Raw genomic sequence first — 23,991 nt, forward strand, 5'->3', positions numbered from 1 at the left:
TTGGCTGTTCCTCACCCAGTTTTAAGCCTCCTACACAGCTGTTTGTTTCAGTTAATGACTGTTTCAACCTACATATGAAAATTATGATCATTATCACCTGTTTGGTATGAAAAACCCTGACTTTGTGCAAGTGTACCTAGAAGAATTGATTCTGTTTTGAAAGCAAAAGGGTGGTCACACCAAATATTGATTTAGATTTCTCTTCTGTGCATTCACTTTGCATTTTGTTAATTTATAAAAATAAACTATTAACACTTCTATTTTTGATAGCAGTCTTATTTTGCAGCATTTTGTTCCACACCTGCCTATACATACATGATATAATAATAATAATAATAATAATAATAATAATAAATATATACATCTCTCTCTCACACCCAGGGTTTTGTAGTGGCAGAAGTCCCAGAGTCTTATGTGCAATAAATAAATTGGGACAGTTGAGTGCCGTAAACATATTAGAGGGTAGAGAGTTCTCACTGTCACCAATATTACCTGCCTCCTTGTGCTTTCCAGGTACTGCAGGCAGCACATCATATCTATTGTCTTTACCTACACTAATGCACGTTATGCGCCTGATTCAGAAACACATACTATTGCAGTTACGACTGACTTTTTGCTGAGAAGCAGCGGTGGTAATATACAAATGTCAGTTTCAGCCTCCCCTTCTGTAGTAGCGAGCACCAGAGTGTGCAAGCCCTGTGATGCCCACTTTCAATGCCCGTGGACAGTGCAACTCCGCCGGTTGTTCATAATAATCCACCATCGGTACACCTGTGACCAGGGCACCAGCCTTTGACAGGTGCATTGTCTCATTCCCAAATCTATAAACATGGCCTCTGCGATTGACACGCCCGCAACATTCCTAAAAACACACCTGTGACAGACCTTTTTTGCAAACACTTCCCAATCAGCACGTAGGAGCGCCCATGGCTTTGCCTCGTGGTTCCTAATGCTAGAGATCCCGTACTCAACAGCATACACTATGTGCCGTGGGGTTTTCAGTATTTTAGTGCATGCACAATAGCAAATAATCAAAATTGTGTTCAGTTTGCATCCACCTCTGACAGGTGGAATATGTGGTAGTACAGGGAGCACTATTTGAAAACCGCCTGCCAGTAGTAGATTGGTTCAGTGTCAAAGAAGGAAAATAGTAGCAGAGACGGGCAGGAATTACAGCAATACCTACAATTTCTTGAATACACAATGAAGATAATATGTGACTGGATTTACACAAAAAATCAATTTGACACAGCTCTTATTGGTATGGAGATATACATCTTTTAAATCAAGTCAGATTGTGGATAAATGTTTCTCTAGTGAGCCATATGAAAGGGTTTTCGAATTTGAAAGAATAAATGTAATGTTTCTATTAGATAAACCAAAGCTGTGGAGGGGTTTGTTGAGCAATCAATATAAATAAATATTCTTTTTATTGGATTTTGGGCCTGATTCAGCTTGAATCGCAGTTTCTAATATGCACGCAATTGGGCGATTGCTGCGTTCTGCGCATGTGTATGCATCGCAGTGCTCATACCCAAACCAGCCACTGCGATCGGTACTGCGATAGCAGAGGCTATGCAGGTCCATAGCAGAGTGATTTGCAGGAAGTGCTGTCTGTGGGTGGTGACGGTCGGGGGGGGGGGGTGTTCAGGGGGAGGCAGGCATGCCGGTGCGTTCGCACACCATTTCAGGCGCGTGCATAAATTATTCACTGCGAGAGCCTACGCAGCCTGAGGTCTCATAGCGTGCATGGTTAGCAATTTCTTAGTAAGGTCAGGGCTTGTGTATGAAGCTGCGATGGTACTCCATTGTACCAATGGTTTCACTATTCTGCTACACATTACGGATGTACGTATGGTAAAGTGGGCGTCCTTATGTAGTGCCTAGTTTGCCTTTTATCACAGTTGAACTGCGTACGTACGCAGTATTGTGATCCGTATTGAATCAGGACCTTTATCCTCACAGGGTCAACCATGCAACCTTAAAACAGAACTAATTTCTATCAGAGCTTACTCATTATCAAACCCTGCTTGGGATCGCTGGCTCTTCTCACTCTCTGTATCTTCACTGGTCTGTAGGTCCTCCACTGTACTGTGAGAGAGATAAGCAGGGAGTTAATATAGAGGATAATGTATATCCTACTGCAAATTAGAAAAACATTGCAAGTCATCAAGGGAGATTGCGGCTGTATATATTGGAATAAAGCAAAGATCCCAAAGATGAGATGGATCGGAGTCTTCTCCAAAAAAACCCGAATCCAGCCGGGGGTTAACACTAAAAGTAAAACAGAGACAGGGGGTGCCACATAGTGCTTTTAAAGTATTCATTCAAAAAAGTAAAAGGGAAAAGGGAAATGTGGAAAAAGAATTCTGCACAGGAATGTCTATCAATTGTGAAATATAGAAGACGACCAACAGTAATATAATCATATAGATTCAAAACATCTATTTTAGGTTTAAATATTGGTTGGTGGTGCACCTTGGAGTCAAGGAGGTCAAATTATTCACAAAATTTCCTTGCCTAGGCAAGTAAAGAAGACTCCTTTACGGGGCACTCTTAGATCAAAATTATTATATGTATCAAAATAATATGAAATGATGATAAAATTAAAATATTACATTTTATTAGTATACTCATAAAATATATGGGAAATAAATACAAATAAATTGGTAATTTCCTGAAAAAACGGAGAATATGATCACAAAAAAAACTCCTAAGAGACAATCCAATATCCTAGTGGAATAAATAAGGAGTAGGTATCTCTCATTCACAAACGCTAGCTAAATAAATAATAAAATATAATATGTTCATTCAAATTTAATAATCTGAAAATGGGAAGAAAGTATGTAATAAGTATGAGCCTAAACGGAAAATATAAGATTTACATGTGTCACAAACATAGATAGAGGTTGTTGAATCATACACAAAATGTTAGATCATACAAAAAAATATATCTTCCACAATGTTTGAATGGTACAAATGTCAATAAATAATCATCTCCAGGATTAGACACATTTGTAGAGAATTGCCATTAACCGACATAGAAAACACAACAAAATATATATATATATATATATATATATACATACACACACACATATATATATATACACATACATACATATATATATATACATACATATACACACACACACACACACTTATTGTAGTATGGATATATACCCTGATTTTATCAATCATATAAAACAAGCAATATCTGGAGGGTATAATCAAACAGCTAATTAGGTCGTGGTTAGTTCAAACAATATGCTTCACATTGGTTTGAAGTGTGTTATTATGATATACATTTAATTCATATAAGCAATCACAGAATCATTGTCACCAATGTTTTCATAACCTTTAAATAAAGAGAGCATAAGGGCTATAATATAAAATGAATGCTTGATAGTTTGAAATAGTTATCCTTTCCTTAGATGGTAAATGAATACAAGCAAGTGATTAATTAACTTCCAATCAATCCCAAGAATATTTTCTTTATATATTTATATAATAGTCCAAGGTATATAAATGAACTATATATATTAACTCTCTGCAGTTACACTCATGAGAATGAGTGATGAGAGAGTGAGAAAGACTAGTTCCTCATGAAACAACAGTGAAGTGTCAAGCCTGTTAAGGATTTCAGGGGTGTTAGATTGTCTTTGTTGCTAAAAGCATTGCAAAGACAAAATGCGCCCAAATCAGTCAGACTTGACATCAGACATAAAGATGTAGTAATGTGTCTGTAATAGTGTTATATCCATAAAAAAACATCCCAATAATGAACAAATAATAATAATGCTGTGTTGTGAATAAGATATCTGGTCAGACCAAGTATATCCCACACTATAGCTTCTTATGGACACTAGTAGTAATCTGTGTCCTCAAAGTAAGTATATCTGAAGCTTTGGGGGCACTCAGTCCGTGCGGCTGGGTAGGTAAGCGTCGCTGACTCACTGTAATCCGGCCGTAAAAGACTGAGTGAGCGCCGCAACCAGCTGTGTAATACAGGAATGCCTGTATCGGCTAACCCAGCAGGTCATTGTCCATCTACACTGTGAAGCGCCGTCCAATGAGTTCTGAAACATTTGACTGAATATGAGCATATAATATTGCCCGAAATACTTCAGAATTCATTCTGCTGCTTTTGTCAGCAGTCACATCATCAATAAATACAAGGGAACGAGTTCCATTGGCAGCCATACATGCCCACGCCATGACACTACCACCACCATGCTTCACCGATGAGGTGGTATGTTTTGGATCATGAGCAGTTCCTTTCCTTCTCCATACTCTTCTCTTCCCATCACTCTGGTACAAGTTGATCTTTGTCTCATCTCTCCATAGGATGTTGTTCCAGAACTGGAATGGCTTTTTTAGATGTTGTTTGGCAAACTCTAATCTGGTTTTCCTGTTTTTGAGGCTCACCAATGGTTTACATCTTGTGGTGAACCCTCTATATTCACTCTTGTGAAGTCTTCTCTTGATTGTTGACTTTGACACATATACACCTACCTCCTGGAGAGTGTTCTTGATTTTCATATTTTCTACTTCAGGTTCCATAGGGTATCCACAGGATACCATGGGGATGTCCCAAAGCAGTATCCTTTAAGGGTGGGGACGCTCCTGTGCTGAGAGGAGAATCCGCCGCCCGAAGGAAGCATCCTGAGAGGCGTAGGTATCAAAAGTATAATACCGTACGAAAGTATGGACAGATGACCACGTGGCTGCCCTGCAAAGCTGAACCGCTGAGGCGCCATGTCGAGCCACCCACGAAGGACCCACAGACCTAGTGTTTAGTGGCTGGCCAACCTCTCTTATGGAAGCCATAAAGGACAAACAAAAAGTCCGACTTCCTAAAAGCAGAAGTGCGGTCCACATAAATTTTCAAGGCCCGCACCTGATCCAATGTGGCCTCACCATCCGAAAGGTCCGGTGAAGTAAACGATGGTACAATAATGTCCTCGTTGATATGGAAACTAGATACCACCTTTGGAAGAAACCCAGGACGAGCGCGCAGCACAGCCCTGTTTCTATGAAAAATTAGAAATGGAGGTCTACATGAGAGAGCTCCCAATTCCGAAACCCTTCTGGCCGAAGCAATAGCCAGAAGGAATACAGTCTTAATGGTTAGCCATTTCAAATCCACTGAGCCCTGTGGTTCAAATGGCGGTCCTTGACGAGTCTTCAAGACCACAGCCAGATCCCATGGTGCCAGAGGTGGAACAAAGGGAGGCTGAATAAGAAGCACCCTTTGCATAAAGGTGCGGACATCAGGAAGCATAGCAATCCTACGATGAAACCACACTGAAAGTGCAGACACCTGTACCTTCAGGGAAGCTAGGCGAAGACCCTGGTCTAAACCCGCCCGTAGGAAGGCCAGAACTCTGGACAATCTGAACACCTGAGGAGCATAACCTCTAGTGCGACACCACTGGAGGAAAGCCCGCCACACTCTATGGTAGATGTTGGCAGATGAAGGCTTCCGAGCTCTCAGCATGGTGTTGACCACCGAGCTGGAGAAACCTCTGGACCTTAAGAGGGCAGTCTCAATAGCCACGCCGTCAAAGACAGCCGACTCAGGTCCGAATGAAGGCAAGGACCCTGAGATAGCAGGTCCTGACGTTGAGGCAACAACAGCGGAGTGTCCACTGACAGACTCTGAAGATCCGTGTACCAGTGCCGCCTGGGCCACGCTGGAGCAATCAGCAGTAGCGTGCCGCCTTCTTGCTTGAATTTCGTATCACTTGAGGAAGAAGGGAGAATGGAGGAAAGAGGTACGCATACTGGAAGGTCCACTTGACCGCCAGAGCGTCCACTAGACAAGCCTTTGCGTCTCTTGTTCTTGACCTGAACATTGGCAGTTTGTTGTTGTGTCGTGAGGCCATGAGATCTATCTCTTCAAGGCCCCACTTGTTCACCAGTAGCTGACACACTTCCTGGTGAAGAGACCACTCTCCTAGATGCACGTCTTGACGGCTGAGAAAGTCTGCTTCCCAGGTAAGAACTCCTGGTATGAACACTGCTGATATTGCGGTGAGATACTTTTCCGCCCATACTAGAATGCGGGACACCTGTCAGAGCCGCCTGACTGCGAGTCCCTCCTTGACGGTTTATGTATGCCATCGTGGTGGCATTGTCCGACTGTACCTGCACAGGTTTTCCCTGCAGAAACTGTCTTGCTTGCTGGAGAGCCTTGAATACTGCCCGCAGTTCCAATATGTTTATTGGAAGAGCAGCTTCTACCGATGTCCACCTTCCCTGAAAGAAGTGTGGACCCATCACCGCTCCCCAGCCTCGGAGACTGGCATCCATCGTCAGAAGGGGCCAGTCTGCATTCTAAAAGGGGCGCCTCTTGTTCAGGTGAGCTGTCTGTAGCCACCAGGCCAGAGATAATCGCACCTCCGGGGAAAGCACCATAGTCTGTGTCTTTATCCTTTGGGGCGACCCATTCCATCCGGAGAGGATCAGATTCTGCAGAGGTCTTGAGTGAAACTGGGCAAACTCCACCATGTCGAACATGGATACCATGGATCCCAGTAACCTCATTGCCGAGTGAATAGACACCCGGCGACTCTGCAGGCAAAGACGGACCTTTGCCTGTAACGCAGAGATCTTTTCTCCCGTCACCAAGATCCTCTGATGTTGGGAATCCAACGGAGCTCCTAGATGGAGCATCCTCTGTGATGGTACCAGGGAGGACCAATTTATCAGCCAGCCATGAGACTGCAATACAGAGACTGTTAGTTGCAGATGGCGCTGAAGTTTCTCTGAGGACTCCACCAGTAACAGGAGATCATCCAGATAAGGTAACAGGCGGACTCCCTGCAACCGCAGGTGGGCTGCCATGACGGCCATAACTTTGGTGAACAGCCGAGGTGCTGTAGCCAGACCGAAGGGCAGAGCCTGAAACTGGAAGTGGTCCTTGACCACTGCAAATCTGAGGAAGCATTGGTGTGCTGGGACAATAGGGATATGCAGGTAAGCATCCTGAATATCCAGCGACACCATGAAATCCCCAGGTTCCATTGCTAAAACAATGTAACGCAGGGTCTCCATCCTGAACCGAGGAACCATCAGAAATTTGTTGAGGGATTTGAGATTGAGTATTGGCCGGTAGGACCCATTGGGTTTCTGCACCAGAAAAAGATTGGAGTAATACCCCAATCCCTTCAAAGGAACTGGCACTATAACTCCATTCTGGAGCATCGAGTGCAATACCTTCTTGAGTTCCCGGGCCTTGCCCTGATTGGATATGCAAAGGGTGCTTCTTATTTAGCCTCCCTTTGTTCCACCTGTGGCACCATGGAATCTGGCTGTGGTCTTGAAGACTCTTCAAGGACCGCCATTTGAACCACTGGGCTCAGTGGATTTGAAATGGTTAACCATTAAGACTGTATTCCTTCTGGCTATTGCTTCGGCCAGAAGGGTTTCGGAATTGGGAGCTCTCTCATGTAGACCTCCATTTCTAATTTTTCATAGAAACAGGGCTGTGCTGCGCGCTCGTCCTGGGTTTCTTCCAAAGGTGGTATCTAGTTTCCATATCAACGAGGACATTATTGTACCATCGTTTACTTCACCGGACCTTTCGGTTGGTGAGGCCACCTTGGATGTGGTGTGGGCCTTGAGAATTTATGTGGACTGCACTTCTGCTTTTAGGAAGTCGGACTTTTTGTTTGTCCTTTATGGCTTCCATAAGAGAGGTTGGCCAGCCACTAAACACTAGGCCTGTGGGTCCTTCGTGGGCGGCTCGACATGGCGCCTCAGCGGTTCAGCTTTGCAGGGCAGCCACGTGGTCATCTGTCCATACTTTCGTACGGTATTATGCTTTTGATACCTACACCTCTCAGGATGCTTCCTTCGGGCGGCGGATTCTCCTCTCAGCACAGGAGCGACCCCACCCTTAAAGAATACTGCTTTGGGACATCCCCAAGGTATCCTGTGGATACCCTATGGAACCTGAAGTAGAAAATATGAGATATGGTAAGAACTTACCCTTGTTATCTCTATTTCGACGAAGTCCATAGGGTTCCACAGGACTCCCGCCCTGTCGCACCTGTACTGCAGATGGGCTTTGCTCTGGTCACCGTTTTTCCCGTCTCCCTCTGGTGAGAATGTGATTTCTTGTGTGTTCCAGACTTTCTTCTCTCTTTTTATCCTCCTATGCTTGTGACGAAACTGAGTGCCTGAGGCTCGGGGCGGGGTATAGAAGAGGGACCCCAGTGCATCCTGGGAGGATGGAAGATTTTTAACTCTGTGGTGCCTGGACGTCTGCCACCATCGCCTATACCCCAAGGTATCCTGTGGATACCCTATGGAACCTGAAGTAGAAATATATATTACACATATATGTATTAGAAGGGTGATTGTGGCTGTGGATGTTAGTATAATAGGATTCCTCAGCATCACACAAACAAACATTTAGTGTCAGACTCTGTGGTATAAATCTACATAAGAACAAACAATACCTTTCACTAGTGAGAACATTCAGGTCCTTGTGTTCTCCCGTCTGGTTATCCAGCTTGCTTTCTGCTTTAGCTTTTACCACCTTTGCGGCTGCCTTAAACATACAAGGAAAGAAAGGAACTGTAATCTTGCATATATTGTCATACTGTACTACCATATCAGAAACAAGATCACCTTGTAATGTAACCAAATCTCACAGGCTACATCTATGCTGATGATAACTGTGTGTAAACGATTACCCATTTACAAAATGAAAAGATTCATTCAACACTGCCTGAGAAAGCAGCCGGGTGGCATAAAACACACTGCAGTTTTAAGTGAGTATTTTATCTTTTATGCCCGATTTTTAACATGTGTGATACTGTTTTTTTGTTTTTAATATATTTGTATTTTTAATTATTCTTCTAACCATTGTTGTCTACAACCCTAAAAACAATGTATCAGTACATTTATCTATGACAATAGTGAGAGTATTAGGATACCTTTAATGTATTTAATAAATCATTTGCTCTTTGATTAACAATTTTTGTTGGGTCATTCACTATTTACCAATTGTAGCCTAGATTTAATGTTAGGAACTAAGCCCTCATTCAGAGCCACTCGCTATTTGCGGTCGTTCGTTCTAAAACAAGGGGTGGCTATTCAAATGAACCGTTCGCTGTTTGCGGTCTGTTCACGTCTCTAGGTCTGAACGAGCGAACAAAACTTGCGTTCGTTTTTTGGAAAAATACGTCCCCTGGCCGCTCGCATCCTACGTCATGTCCGCTATTTATTAGATTAATCGAGTACATCGACCAGGGTATGAACTGCTCGCTATTCTTGTGGTTGGTTTTTGCTACCACAATTTTGCGAGCAGTTCTGGCTATAAAAGAACCCAGTGACGTGGTCAATGACGCTGCTGTTTTAAATATGCACACCCATAAAACGCCCGTTTTGACCTTTAAGCACGCCTGCGATCGGATCTCCACTCCCCGTTTTCAAGCACCTTCCCCTGTTACCACCCACATACGCCTCAACCTGTCACTCAAATTATCAGGCATTCGCTATTTTGCGAGCACATGAATTTCGGCCGCACTGAGTGGTTCGCGCATGCGTATTACGATCCGTACGCATGCGCAGTTGGGAAAACATCGCTCGGAGCAAACGAGCAGCCACTTGCGTCCGGCTCTGAATCAGGGCCAAAGTTGTTTGACCATTTATAATTTGAGTACTGGCATGACCTTTAACAGTCCTATATTGTAAAGCAATGTTTCCAAAACTCAATCCTCAGGGAGCACTAACAGTGCATGATTTCCATTATTCCTAGTTGGTGCACAGGTGTATTCATTACTGGCTGACAATTTAAAAGATCCACAGGTGGAGCCAAATTATTTAACTTGTGATTCTGTGAGGAGACCTGGAAAAAGGAGACTTATGTTGCTTACCTGTTAAGTCTCTTTCTTCAACTCCATAGGGGCACAGGAATGACACTGGGGTATAGCCTGGAGAGAAGAGTCTGGGCACCAAATAGTTAACTGAAACTTCCCACAAGTCCAGGCTCCTCTCTTCTATACCCCGCCCCCAGCCACAGGCCATCAGTTTAGTTTGCAAGCCAATGGCAGGAGCGAGGCAGAGGAGAAGGAAGTCCGGCATATATACAGAACCATACAAACCATGGAAAGTACAGTCGGACAGGTTACCAATGAAATACACCCCGGCAGATCGGTGTATCGGGGTGGGCGCTCTGTGCCACATAAGGAGTCAAAGAAACAGACTTAACAGGTAAGCAACATAAGTCTCCTTTTCTTTTTCCTCCACTAGGGGTCATAGGGATGACACTGGGACATCCCAAAGCTGTCGCCTATGGGCGGGGACGCTCCTGAGCTGCAGTGAGCAAAGAACACCCAAAGACGGCATTCAAGGATGCAAAAATATCAAAAGAGTTAAAGCAGATGAAAGTATGAGCAGACAATTATGTGGAAGCTTTTACAGAGCAGTTCTGCAGAAGCCCCACAGCGCGTTGCCCAAGAAGTCCCCACTGGCCGAGTGGAATGGGCCGTCACCATGGCAGGGGTAGGAAAGTTCGCCAAGGAGTAAGCTTAGCAAATGGTGAAGAGGGGCCAAGGTCTGTTTAGTAGCCAGCCAGCCCCTCTTATGAATGTCATAGAAGACTAACAAGGAATCAGACTTGCGAATCTCTCTGGTCTTTTTGACATAAAGCCAGAAAGCCTGCACAATATTCAAGGAGGCTTCTGGCTGAGAGAAATTCGCAACCCGAAAAAAACGGAACCAAAATTTCCTGTTTGATGTGGAAGTACGACATCACCGTTGAGAGAAAACTCTGGTGTGTCTGCAGTACAGCCCTATCAGAGTAGAAGAACGGGAACGGGGAGCGACAAAAGAAGACGCTCAAGTCTGACACCCTATGGGCCGATGCGATGGCAAGCAGAAAAAATGCTTTCCAAGAGAGCCAACGCAGCTCAACAGTCTGTAATGGTTTAAAGGGAGCCGATTGAAGAGCCTGGAGAACCAGGTACAGGTCCCAAGGAGCCACAAATGTGTAGAACTCCCTGAAAAAAGGTCAGCACATCAGGTAACAGTGCTTTCTGTCTCTGAATGGGAACAGACAAGGTCGAAACCTGGACCTTCAAGGAAGAGAGCCAAATCTGTCTGCAGAAAATAGAGTACGAAAAGACCTGGGGTTAGCAAAATAGGTGTGCCAGACCCGGAGATAGATCTTCGCATTAAGCCTGGTCCGAATGACCCTTCTGGAGAACCTCTTTGCTTTCAAGACGGAAGTCTCAAGAGCTATTCCATCAAAGCGAGACAGGCCAAATCCGGATATAAGCACAGACCTTGAGACAGAAGATCCGGTTGCAGAGGGAGACGCAGTCGCACGTCTATGGAGAGGCTCAGAAGATCTGAGAACCACACTCGCCATGTCCAATCTGGTGCCATCAGGATCACTATGCCTCCTTACCGCTTGAATTTGCGGATAGCCCGTGGAATCAGAGACTGGAGGGAAAATGTATATCAGAGGAAACTCCCATGGAATCGTCAGAGCATCTACCAGGAGAGCGTCGGGTTTCCTGGTGCGGGAGCAGTAGCTTGGTTACTGGAGGTTGTGACGAGACATCATCATGTCTATGTCCGGCATGCCCAAACGGCGGACCAGCATTTCAAAGATGTCACAAATAATCAAGAGAAAAAGAAGAGCATTTTTCTGGGTACACTAGGATCAAAGAGTCATTTAAAATAATATTGCTTTAATAGTATGCATTAAAAAGATATCCCTCCTATATCTCAATAAGGTGAAGTATTAAAAATATCGAATGTGAATAAAAAGAAGAAATTTGTGCTTATAGAAATTAAAATTACTATTACATTCAAATGCTGTGGCTTTTGCCCTAAATTGTTCTCATTTATGTTTAGGATTATTCACGCTCAGTGTCTTTATTTTTCATCGATAATTCTCAGTAGGTTTCCCTTTCCACTTGGGTTTCCCTTTCCACTTGGGAGAAACAATGTGATTATAAACTATCACTTTTGTAACAACTTCACACAGTGGGCCTGATTCAGAGCCGGACGCTATTTGCGCTCGCTCGTCCAGAAAAAGGGGCTGGCTATTTAAATTGACCGTTCGCTCTTTGCGGTCTGTTGACGCCTCTATGTCTGAACGAGCGAACAAAACATGTGGACATTATATTGTAAAAAACGCCCCCTGGCTGCTCGCATCATACGTCATCTCCGCTATTTATTAGATTAATCGAGTACATCGAAAGGCGAATGAACTGCTCGCTATTCTTGTGGTAGGATTTTCCTACTGCAATCATGCGATCAGTTCTGGCTAAAAGACACCCAACTGACGTGGTCGATGACGCTGCTTTGTTAATTATGCACACCCATAAAACGACCGTTTTGACCGTTTGGCACGCCTGCGTTCGGATCTCCACTCCCCGTTTTCAAGCACCTTCCTCTGTTACTACCCACAAACGCCTCACTCTGTCACTCAAATTAGCAGGCATTCGCTATATTGCGAGCACACGATTTCTGACCGCACTGACTGGTTCGCGCACGTGTACTAAAACCCATACGCATGCGCAGATGTGCGAACATCTCTCGGAACAAACGAGCGGCCGCTTACGAGCGGCTCTGAATCAGGCCCAGTATTCTAAAGTTATCCTCATACTCATATTATAAGTTTTTCTGTTACCACTAGGTGTCATCCTTTTATCATGTTTGTGGAGTTTCTCTATCAAAATTCTCATACTGCTGATAGCTATCTATATCTCAATATTTCTATCCTTTATGTAATTAGTGGCTTGAAGTAGGACAAGTCGTGCAGAGACTGACACCGGTGTACCTAGTTGCCCGAATCTGAACTAGATCTGTGTACCTCACTTGACACTTATACCTATTCAGCAATAATAAATATAAATTCATTTAATATACATGTCCCCATTTCCCATGCATAAGACCTTATTAAATCTAATGTTAGAGACTGTAATTCTTCTTTTCATTCCATAAAGGTACTTATTGTCACTACTCCAAAGGACGTTTCTAGTGTATCCATTTCATATTCACATACTAGTGTGTCTAATTCATAATCACATTTATTGTTAGAATATTCTACTAACTACAAATTGTATACACCCCTAATTTTCCGCTCACACCAGTTCCCACAGTGCAGTAATATGTTAATTCAGCATCATCTTCTTTGTAATATATGTAAATTAATGGCTACAGTCCCCTGCTATACACTCCCGACCTGTTGTGCCACGTCCACACTGATCGGATGCTGTAGCTTATCCGACACCAATCTTGTTCCGGCCAACTATAGTTATTATCCCTGATCCGGATGACCATGCGGTGCACTATTCTCTCGACTATGAGTACAGTGTCCACACCGCTTGGCTGCTGTATTAAGTCAGACACCAATCTTATTACACATAACTTCTGCTGTTTCCCCAGTTCAGATAGCCGTGTGGTGCTCTGATTCACACCGCTCGGCTCCCGCAGGGACAGGCAACGGCATTAACAAGTGTTTGAAGCATACATTCTCTATTTCATTATTGGGATATACACGGACACTATTTTATTATGAACAAGGACCTCGGCCACATCTCCGCCGATGGCTGTTTAACCTATGGCTTTCTCTTATCTTTATTCACATTCTAAAGTTTCAATACTTCACCTTATTGAGATATCGAAGGGATATCTTTTTAATGGATTATTATTTTAAATGACTCTGAAAATAGTGCACCTGGCAAAATGCTCTTTATCTCTTGATTATTTGTGATACTTTCAATTCTGAGCAATGGGTAGCCCCCTCATAGAGGAGTTATACTTAATCTAAATAGAGATTACTTTTATAACATTATAGGAGTATAGGATTATTACACAATTAAGTAATGGACATTACAATACTAGTGCAATACTGGTGTGGGGCTATGTTTTGTTAGGTGTGGCAGCATTTGAAAGATGTCCGGATGTTGAACTCCAGGGATGAAAACTGAGGACAGAGCTGGAAGATGATGCTCTGCCCATGGAGAATGCGGCCGTCCTCCTTCATGGCACCACGAATGCCGTCCTGATGGTTTATGAGGCCAAAGCTGGCAAACCGCCCTGTTGACAGCCCGTAGCTCCAGGACATTTATGCACAGCTGGCTTTCTGGAAACGTCCATCGACCTGGGAAGATTTGAGGACACGTCACCAACCCCCACTCCTGATGGCTTGCATCGATGACAAGACCAAAGTCCTGGATTATAATACACATACATACACAGATATACATAGTTTTGAAGCTTGGCACTCTAGGTGAGAAATAGGTAATGAAAGGGTGCCCTCCTGAATTAATAAAGATAGACTTCTCCACTGGCACCTCATGCGACTCAGAGGAAAATAACAGGCGGCACTCCTTTTTCTTACAAAAACGTGATGTCGTGTATTGGTCAAGTCACTTGAAATACAGTCAACGTTTTAAGGTCCCAATACCTTTTCATCAGGACTCATACAATTGTGAAAACAAGACCAAGTGATGGTGTCTTAACTTAAAAAGGAGTGTGTATAAGTCTGCATGCCGCTGCCATTCCGTTGGTTGGAGGCAGGACTTCAGGGAACTAGGGATGGGAATCATTTGATGTTTCATCTGAAACATCTTTCAGATGGGTTCGATGTTCAACCCTGCAATGTTTAGGATCCAATGTTTCATCACCATCGCAAGATTTCTCCCTTGATGTTTTTCCCTGCTTTTCCAATATATATATATTTTTTTTGGTGACACTGTGTGGTGATGTCATGGCTTTGGGCTGCCAGTTGTGTCTCTCCTTGTTTTATATTCACGTACTACTTAAGAAGAGAGTACAAACACTGACTGCGCTACTGCTGCTGCGTGCATGATGCTGCTGGGGGTGGTTGCTGCAGTGACAGACACTCTGGTCAGCCAATTAGGAGCAGCAGCACATAGGACAGTCCCACCCCTGGCTCACTGTCACTGGTACTGCTCTCAGTGAACACTGGTTGGCTGCTGCGGTGTCTGGCTGGTGCAGCTATTGGTAACTGAGTAGTCAGTCTCACAGTGTCACTGTCAGACACTCACACTGCATGACAGACCCAGCCAGGGGCTGGCTGGCAACTTTTAGCCTGGAGGGCAAGTACAAGACAGTGGCCCTTATTTACCGGTAATCACTCCACTCCGTAAACATTCGGTATTACGTACAACTATGAATCAGGCCCTCTGCTAATACTCTAATGCAGGCCTCCAGTAGTGCCCCCCCCCCTATGCAGTGCCCCCAGTAGTAAGCCTCTTATATAGAGCCCCCAGTAGTAGTCCCCCCTATTCAGTGCCCCCAATAGTGGTACCCCCTTTAAATAGTGGCCTCAGTTGTAGTCCCCCCTTATACAGTACCCCCAGTATTGCCCTTTATATAGAGCCCCCAGTAGTGGTCCCCCGATGCAGTGCCCCCCAGTGGTAGTCCCCTCCCCTTGTAGTGCCCCTAGTAGTAGTCCCCCTACTTGTAGTGGCCCTAGTAGTAGTGGTCCACCCCCAGTAGACACACATACTGTAATATGTAATATATATATATATATATATATATATATATATATATATATATATATATATATATATATATATAATAAAATAAAAAAAAATAATAATAAAAAAAAAAACTTACCTGGCTCCTGCTGCCGCCATCCGCTCCTCCGTCCGTCCTCCCGCGCCGGCCCGCTCTGCAGTATGGGTGAGACGGCATGACGTCTCTCCCATCACCCACTGCGGGAGCCGGAAGATTGAGCCCAGCTCCGGCAGTGGGCGCGGCAGTCAGACTCATTGACAGACTCCCATTGGATGATAATTAAAACAAACACACAGCTGCCAGCGCCGGCGGCAGTGTGTTTGTCACTGTGTAGTGCTGACCGAAATCCGTCTGGTCAGCACTACACGCACGGTGCAGCTGTGTCAGAGAGACACAGACTGCCCGCGGCCCGGGACAGTATATGGCGCTGCGGCCCGGGAGGGGGGGGGGGGCACATGGCACCCTGCCACCGGCATTGGACTGTCTGCTGAATGACGTGGTCCGTTGCCAAGGAACCACGGATGTCTCGTTATCCCCTGCCACTGGGTGGCGCTGCTGTAATGAGCATGTCATATCTGTGATAAATAATAGTGTTAAGAGACTTAGGCCCGTATTCAATTACAGGCGAAAACCCATTATCGCCGACATCATTTTCGCCTATTGTAATTATTCCCCTATCCAATTACAAAGACTTTTCGCCGATGCGAAAAGTGTTTGTAAAAAACGGGGATAAGTTTTGTCCAGCCTTTAGCTGGTGAAAAAAGTGCAGATTTGGAGTATAGGGGTGCACCCCTGAGAATGTCCCCTAAAATTAATGTGTGTTAAAAAAAAAAAAATCAGGACACCCCAAAAAATGTTTACATTTTGGGGTTAAAAAAAATAAAAAATATAAAAAAAACATTTCTAAAATAGCTACATTTAATCCAGAGGGGTTCCAAAGTAAACGGCAGGTGTTTCTTCAATGCGGGTGCTAGCGGCAGGTGCACTTTTGCAGAATTTTAAAAAATCATTTAAGGGACTTAAAAATATGCTTACACCCATTTTCAAGTACCCCAAATTTGATGGGCATACTTCTTTTTCCCCCCAAAAATTGCTAAATGCTCTTCTGCATCACCTTCTTCAAAGCCGCATTTGTGCGCCTGTCGTGGCTATTTAAAAGCCCGACTTCCCTTCAGCATGCAAATAGTGATCCCCCATGTCTGGACATCTAGGGGGGTGGGGGGGGGGATGGGGTGGTCCAAGGATGATTTCCTGAAAATTGCCACATTTTTTCACCGCATCCAATTTCGCCGGGTCTCGTTTTCGCGTCCATGGAAATTGAATGCGGGGATAAGCGGGCACGCACGCGATGCTTTTCCGCCTGGAAAACAGACGAAGGTGGCGAAAAGTCCAGCAGGCGGAAATTCTGGACTTTTCGCCTCAAACTGGATACGGGCCTTATTGTCAAGCTATAATGAGAAAAACTATAATGAGAAACCACAAGGTAAAATAAGTGAAAAAAAATGTTAAAAGAAAATGATCTGTGAAAAATTTGAAAACCTGAAAAAAAAGTATCATATGAAATAATAAAAAAAAAATCTACTAATAATTTTCTCGATGAAAATATTCTGTGTCTATTAATAAGACCACTTATACCCATTAGAAAAAAAAAAAAACAATCTACTAATAATTTTCTCGATGAAAACATTCTGTCTATTAATAAGACCACTTATACCCATTAGAAAAAAAAAAAAAACAATCTATATCCTTAACGTGTAATGTAATAATTGTTTTTTTTTCTACTATGTTTGTATGTATTCTGATTGAGACACCATCAAAAGCGCATGAAAGATACAATTAACTAGACAATGGTATACAAAATATCAATGACCAGCTTGATCAGATATAAAGACCCTCCTAATGAGATATTTACAACCCAGGTGGTCTAGTGAGCGGCACGGAGACAACCGGTGCCCTCACAACCAGCACCAGTGGTGGTCTCCTGCTAGATGGGAGCCGCTATTACTTGTAAGCCATCCGGCTCTCACCAGCATCAGGCTGTGGCACGTGGCTCCTTCCTGTGGCCCTGGCACTGGGTTGGTGGAGCAGCGGTGACGTCACCCTGTAGGACCCCCTGCAGCGCTTGCTCAGAAAAGTAAAGAAGATAAAATAAATCTAATGGAAGGAGACTAAAAAGCAGCCCCCAACAAGGTGCTCGATCCTAGCCGGCACCTAACTACAACTTATGGCCTGTGGCTGGGGGCGGGGTATAGAGGAGAGGAGCCTGGGCTTGTGGGAATTTGCAATTAACTATTTGGTGCCCAGACACTCCTGTTATGCTATACCCCCGTGTCACCCCCATGCCCCCTAGTGGAGACAGAAGAAACATGGACTGTTGGTGCTCCATGAGGAATGAGTTTGGGAACACTGACATACAGTAAAGTAAGGGACTAGTTTTACATAGCAGAAGTGTCACAACTGAGTTTTCATTAATAAAGTAACCTTCTCAGCGCCGGAGATACTCTTCTGTTTTCAACTGCATATGCTCCTGGCCCACACATCACAAAGTAATTTGTTTTAGTACATTTTATGGATTTAGAAAGGTCACATATACAAACATAGGAGCCAGCTTTACGGCTGCTTAAGCAGCTACAATATTAGTGCTGTTGCCTCTAGCCATCTCTGGGTCTGATTCAGCAGCTGAACACAGATTCCCGATAATCGGGAATCTGCGCGTGCGCAGGACCCATTCTGCGAGTGTGCAGAATGGGTCCTGCTAAGACGCATGCAAGCCCTTGAACGCATCTGCCTGATTGACAGGCAGAGGTATTTAAAAGAGGTGGTGTGTTGGGGCGGGTTCGGCCAGGGTTCCTGAAAACAGGGCGTGTCCAAAAAGACGGTCACAAATGCAGCAGGGGGTGTCATACAACGCCTGCTGCATTTGCATTATTGCAAGAAATGCAATTGCTAAACTGCAATTTAATCCATCAACCTGTCATGATTAAATAAAACCATAACAGTGTGTGTGAACCCACCAATATCTGTCATACAATGGGAACAATGCTATTAGAACACACAATACTGGTAACGACCCCTATACTCGATAGCATAATACCCCATGACTGCAGCATCACAAACCGCTCTTGTCTTACAAAATGTTAAACACACTACCCTTACATGATGACCAAAGGCATGACCATATAAATGAAGCAATTAGCATGATCTATCATAAAAAACAATGCAATCCAAGATTTTCATCGAGACCCCTTGGTGCCAAGGAGTCCAACCTAGAGATCCATCGTGCCTTGCACTGTAAAAGCCTGTGGGGATCTATTGCCCCCCCCCGATGGACCTAGGCAGGTGATCTGTAATAATATATCGGAGAACAGATAATGACCTTTTTGTGCAAAATGGTGTGCCACCGGTTGCTCACTGTCACCAGAATCGCGGCTCTAACAACAGACCGATGCAACACCAGTCATTCTCTCAGGGTTCTGTCAGTCTTCCCCACGTATACCAACCCACAGGGGCAGGTAATAAGGTACACTATAAACTTTGTAGTGCATGTTACCCTGTGTCTTATCTGGAATTTACTCCCACTGTAGGGATGACAGAAACTATTGCCAGTTGTCATATATCGGCAAGTCAAACAATTTAAGCATTTGAAACATCCTAACTTAGGATGCAGAAAGTGGTCAGACTCCCCCGTCACATCGGTCTTCATCACCCAACTTCGTATATCGCAGCCTCTAGTGTAACAGGGCATGATGCACATATTAGTAAGATTGAGGTCAGCATCACTTTTTGACAATAGGCCACAGGTTCTTCACAGATTTACGAATAACATCACTATGAGTGTTAAAGTAATTCACCCAGGGAATATTTTGTTTATTATTGCTTTTCCTTAAACTCGAGTTAAAGGGATCATCCCTGTTCAATGCTGGAGCCCTGGCTTTTGCCTGCCTGAGAACATGCACATCTAGAAAACTGACAGAACCTTCATCAATACAAAAAGTAAACTTGATGGGACTACCAGAACTAATATATTTTATATATATATTATATATATATATATATATATATATATATATATATATATATATATATATATAAGTTTCCAGGCGGCCCTCGGAGACTAGTGAAAACAATACCCTCAATGGAAACTGTTTTTTCATATCAATGATATATATTGTGGATGGCACTCCCACGTAAATAGAAAACATACCTGGGTGCCCTCCGTGGAAAGCTGGAGGCTTCCCGAATGTGCCCAGTGTATCAGCGGCACTCCAGAATAAAACACCACAGCGCAGGCAAGTTTTGTGCGCTGTGGTGTTTTATTCTGGAGTGCCGCCGATACACCCCCAAAGCCCCCCCCCCCCCCCATCGTGTGTGTGTGCGTGTGTGTGTGTGTGTGTGTGTGTGTGTGTGTATGTAAACACTTTGAGGCCAGCTGACCCAGGCTCTTTATTCTTTGGATACTTATCTAAGAGGACTGTGTACCATTTTATAAGATAAGCAAATTTTTTTACTTTCATTTTGTGTGTTTTGTACACTGTATCCGCTTACTTTTGTAACTCAATAAAAACCCATATTTAAATGTACTGACGAGGGATCATCTGTATCTAGCTCGCATACAATGAATATATGTTCCAGAGAGGGACTGAAAAGGGGTACTAGGAGATACGTGGAGGAAGTCATACTACAGGCTATTAAATTAGCAATATCTGGTACGCAGCCTCTATATATAATCATTACATTGATTTTAAGGAAATACTACAATAATATATATATATATATATATATATATATATATATATATATTAGGGATGTGCAGGCTCGGATAGGTTCGAGTTTGCACGTGGAGTTCGGATTTTTCCCTCCAAAAAAACGGAACTCAGAACGAGGCAAAACGTCATCTTACATGGACGAACATCATCATTCCTGGACAAAAGACCAGGAATGATGATGTTCGTCCATGTAAGATGACGTTTTGCCTCGTTCTGAGTGCCGTTTTTTTGGAGGGAAAAATCCGAACTCCACGTGCAAACTCGAACCTATCCGAGCCTGCACATCCCTAATATATATATATATATATTTTCATATCAAACAGAAAATCTTTTAGGCTTACCTGAAATCCAGAAATGAGTGGTCCACACTGGATAGATTGAATGGGATATTGTCGGCTGGATCACCTTAGCTCATGCAAGCTCATGGGGGAGAAGAAGGAAAGGAAGGAAAGGAAAGGAAAGACAGAAAGAAAGACAGAAAGAAAGAAAGACAGAAAGAAAGACAGAAAGAAGATACATACACATATATATATTATATATAAATACATACACACACTCTCTCCCCCATGAGCTTGCATGAGCTCTTTATAAGGTGATCCAGCCGACAATATCCCATTCAATCTATGCAGTGTGGATATACTGTATATATCAAAATCTATCATATTAAAAAAAAAATGGTTTGTTGAGTTCGATGTGACCTCAACTCGAAACTAACACTTTGGGATGAGTCAAGTGTTCTAAACCAGCTTCAGTGCCTGACCTCACTTATACTCTTGTTACTGAATAGACACAAATCCCTGCAGCCAGGTCCCAAAATCACTTGGAATGTCTTCCCTGAATATTGGAGGCTGTAATAGCAGCTGTGGGGGCAACCAACTCAATATTATAGCACAGTGTTGGCTAACCTTGACACTCCAGCTGTTATGAAACTACATAACCCAGCATGCACTGCTACAGTTTTGCTATTAGGGCATGCTAAAACTGTGGCAGGGCATGCTGGGATATATAGTTCCACAACAGCTGGAGTGTCAACGTTAGCCAACACTGTTATAGCACATGGTTTTCAAATAAGATGTACAACAAGCACATATAATTGTTATGTTTGGGTGTCCACATACTTTTGGGCACGTAATGTATACTCAGTAGCCACTTCATTAGGCATATCTTTGCCCCTACTGCAGATTGGTCAGCTACACATTATTACAGTGAATCTCCTGCTCCATCACATCCCAAAGGTGCACTATTGTACTAACATATGGTGGCTGTGGACGACATTGGAGTAAACTGATAGTCATGTTAGTGGAACCAGCATGAGAGAACGTATGCTTTGTTATATGATACAGTACTCCCATGGAAACATTATTAGAATATGGGTAGACTGGAAACACAGCCAGCAACAATACTTAATTAGGCTGTGGCATTTAAACTATGTTCAAATTTTAACCCTACCATCTGCACATCACAGAAGAAATAGATACTTCAGACCACTCAAAGTTTATCCAATTTTCAACTCAGTTTTTGTGAGCTTGTGCCCACTGTAGCCTCAGTTTATGGTTCCGAGCTGACCTCCTGTTGTAGTCTTCTGCTGCTGTGTAGGCCATCCACTTTAAGGTTCGATGTAATAGGTATTCAGTGATGCTATTCTGTATACCACCATTGTATCGTATGGTTAATTATCAATCACAGAACAGCCGCTCACTATGGCCCTAATTCAGGATTACAAATAATATAAAAAAAAAAAAAAGGAGGGCAGAAGGACGAGCCATTCACACCTTGGTAAAACCATGTTGCACCGAAGGTGGGGCAAGATTTAAAGTGTACAGAAAGATTTAGACTTTGGAAGGTGTGAGTCCTAGCTTAGTACTGCATTTCAGTGAGAAAACAAAGCTGCCCAGTATTTGTTTTCTACATGCAAAAAACAAGAGATATGGTAAGAACTTACCTTTGTTATCTCTGTTTCTACGAAGTCCATAGGGTCCACAGGGTTGACCTTGGGGTATAGCTGGATCTGGATCCATGGGCACCACGCAGTTAAAGATTTGCTGCTCCCAGGATGCACTTGGGTCCGTCCTCCTCTATACCCCGCCCCGGCCACAGGCACCTCAGTTGGTAAGCAGCTAAGGCCGGAGGAGGAGACTAAACAGAGAGAAGGAAGACTGGAACACACAAGAAACCATACTCACAGAAATGGGAGTCGGAAAACCGGTGACCAGCCACACAGCCCATATGAAGCCAGGTGCGTCAGGGCGGGCGCCCTGTGGACCCTATGGACTTCGTAGAAACAGAGATAACAAAGGTAAGTTCTTACCATATCTCTTGTTTTCTACTTCAGGGTCCATAGGGGGTCCACAGGGTTGACCTTGGGGATGTCCCAAAGCAGTTCAACTAAGGGCGGGGACGCTCCTGTGCTGAAAGGAGTACCCGGCGCCTGAAGGATGCATCCTGAGAGGCGAAGGTCTCAAACGCATAGAACCTCAAAAACGTTTGAATTGAAGACCAAGTGGCCGCCTTACACAGCTGAACAGCGGAGGCGCCACGTCTAGCAGCCCAAGAGGGACCCACAGAACGAGTGGAATGAGCCTTAACAGAGGCTGGCACAGGTAAACCCTCCTGTGCATAAGCCTCACAAATAACGGAACGAAGCCAACGGGCTAACGTTTGCTTGTTGGCAGGCCAACCCCTCTTGTGAAAACCGAAGAGGACAAACAAAGAATCCGACTTCCTAACCGAAGCAGTCCGATCCACATAGATTCTAAGTGCCCGGACTACATCTAAGGAAGCCTCACCAGCTGAAAGATCAGGCGACTGAAAAGCTGGCACAACAAGTTCCTGATTAATGTTGAACTTTGAGACCACTTTGGGCAAAAACTCAGGACGAGTGCGGAGCACCGCTCTGTCCTGATGAAAAATCAGAAAAGGAGGGCGACAGGAAAGCGCCCCCAACTCTGACACCCTCCTGGCAGAAGCAATTGCTAGGAGAAAAACGGTCTTGAACGTCAGCCACTTGAGGTCCACCACCTCAAGAGGCTCAAAACGATGACCCTGCAAGACCCGTAGCACCACCGCCAAGTCCCAAGGAGCCACAGGAGGCACGAAGGGAGGCTGTATCCTGAGAACACCCTGGAAAAAGGTGTGAACATCCGGTAGTGTAGCAATCAGACGCTGAAACCACACGGACAATGCAGACACATGAACCTTCAGAGAGGCCAGGTGTAAGCCGAGGTCCAAACCTGATTGAAGGAACTCCAAGATTCTGGAAACCCGGAACACCTGAGGATCATAGTTTCTGGATTCACACCACTGAAAGTAAGTGCGCCACACCCTGTGGTAAATCCGTGCGGAGGCAGGCTTGCGTGCCCTAAGCATGGTACCAATGACTGAACTGGAGAAACCCCTAGACCTCAAGACGGCTGTCTCAAGAGCCACGCCGTCAAAGACAGCCGACCCAGATCCGGGTAAAGGCAGGGCCCTTGAGACAACAGGTCCCGACGCTGAGGAAGAAGGTATGGAGAGACCTCAGATCGGAGTACCAAGGACGTCTGGGCCACGCCGGAGCAACCAGCACGAGCGTGCCGCCGTCCTGCTTGAATTTCCGCAGAACCCGAGGAAGTAAGGATATCGGAGGAAACAGATACGCCAGGTGAAACGTCCATTTCACCGACAGCGCGTCTACCAGACTGGCGCCTGCGTCTCTTGTCCTTGA

At 44.2% G+C, this 23,991-nt stretch overlaps 1 protein-coding gene across 1 annotated transcript in view; it reads right to left on the bottom strand.

Moving 5' to 3' along the window:
* The window catches only part of TERF1 (telomeric repeat binding factor 1), a 74,016-nt gene that overhangs the window by 28,444 nt on the left and 21,581 nt on the right, over nt 1-23,991 (bottom strand). The window contains exons 6-7 of the mRNA XM_088471444.1: nt 8,469-8,560; nt 2,014-2,091 (exon numbers count right to left, since the gene is read on the bottom strand). Of these exons, the coding sequence (XP_088327570.1) occupies nt 2,014-2,091; nt 8,469-8,560 (170 nt within the window). The remainder of the gene's footprint in view (nt 1-2,013; nt 2,092-8,468; nt 8,561-23,991) is intronic.

The sequence above is a fragment of the Taudactylus pleione genome, unplaced genomic scaffold (genome assembly GCF_031769625.1).
Source record: "Taudactylus pleione unplaced genomic scaffold, aTauple2 ptg000114l, whole genome shotgun sequence".
In the NCBI taxonomy this organism is placed as follows: Eukaryota; Metazoa; Chordata; class Amphibia; order Anura; family Myobatrachidae; genus Taudactylus; species Taudactylus pleione.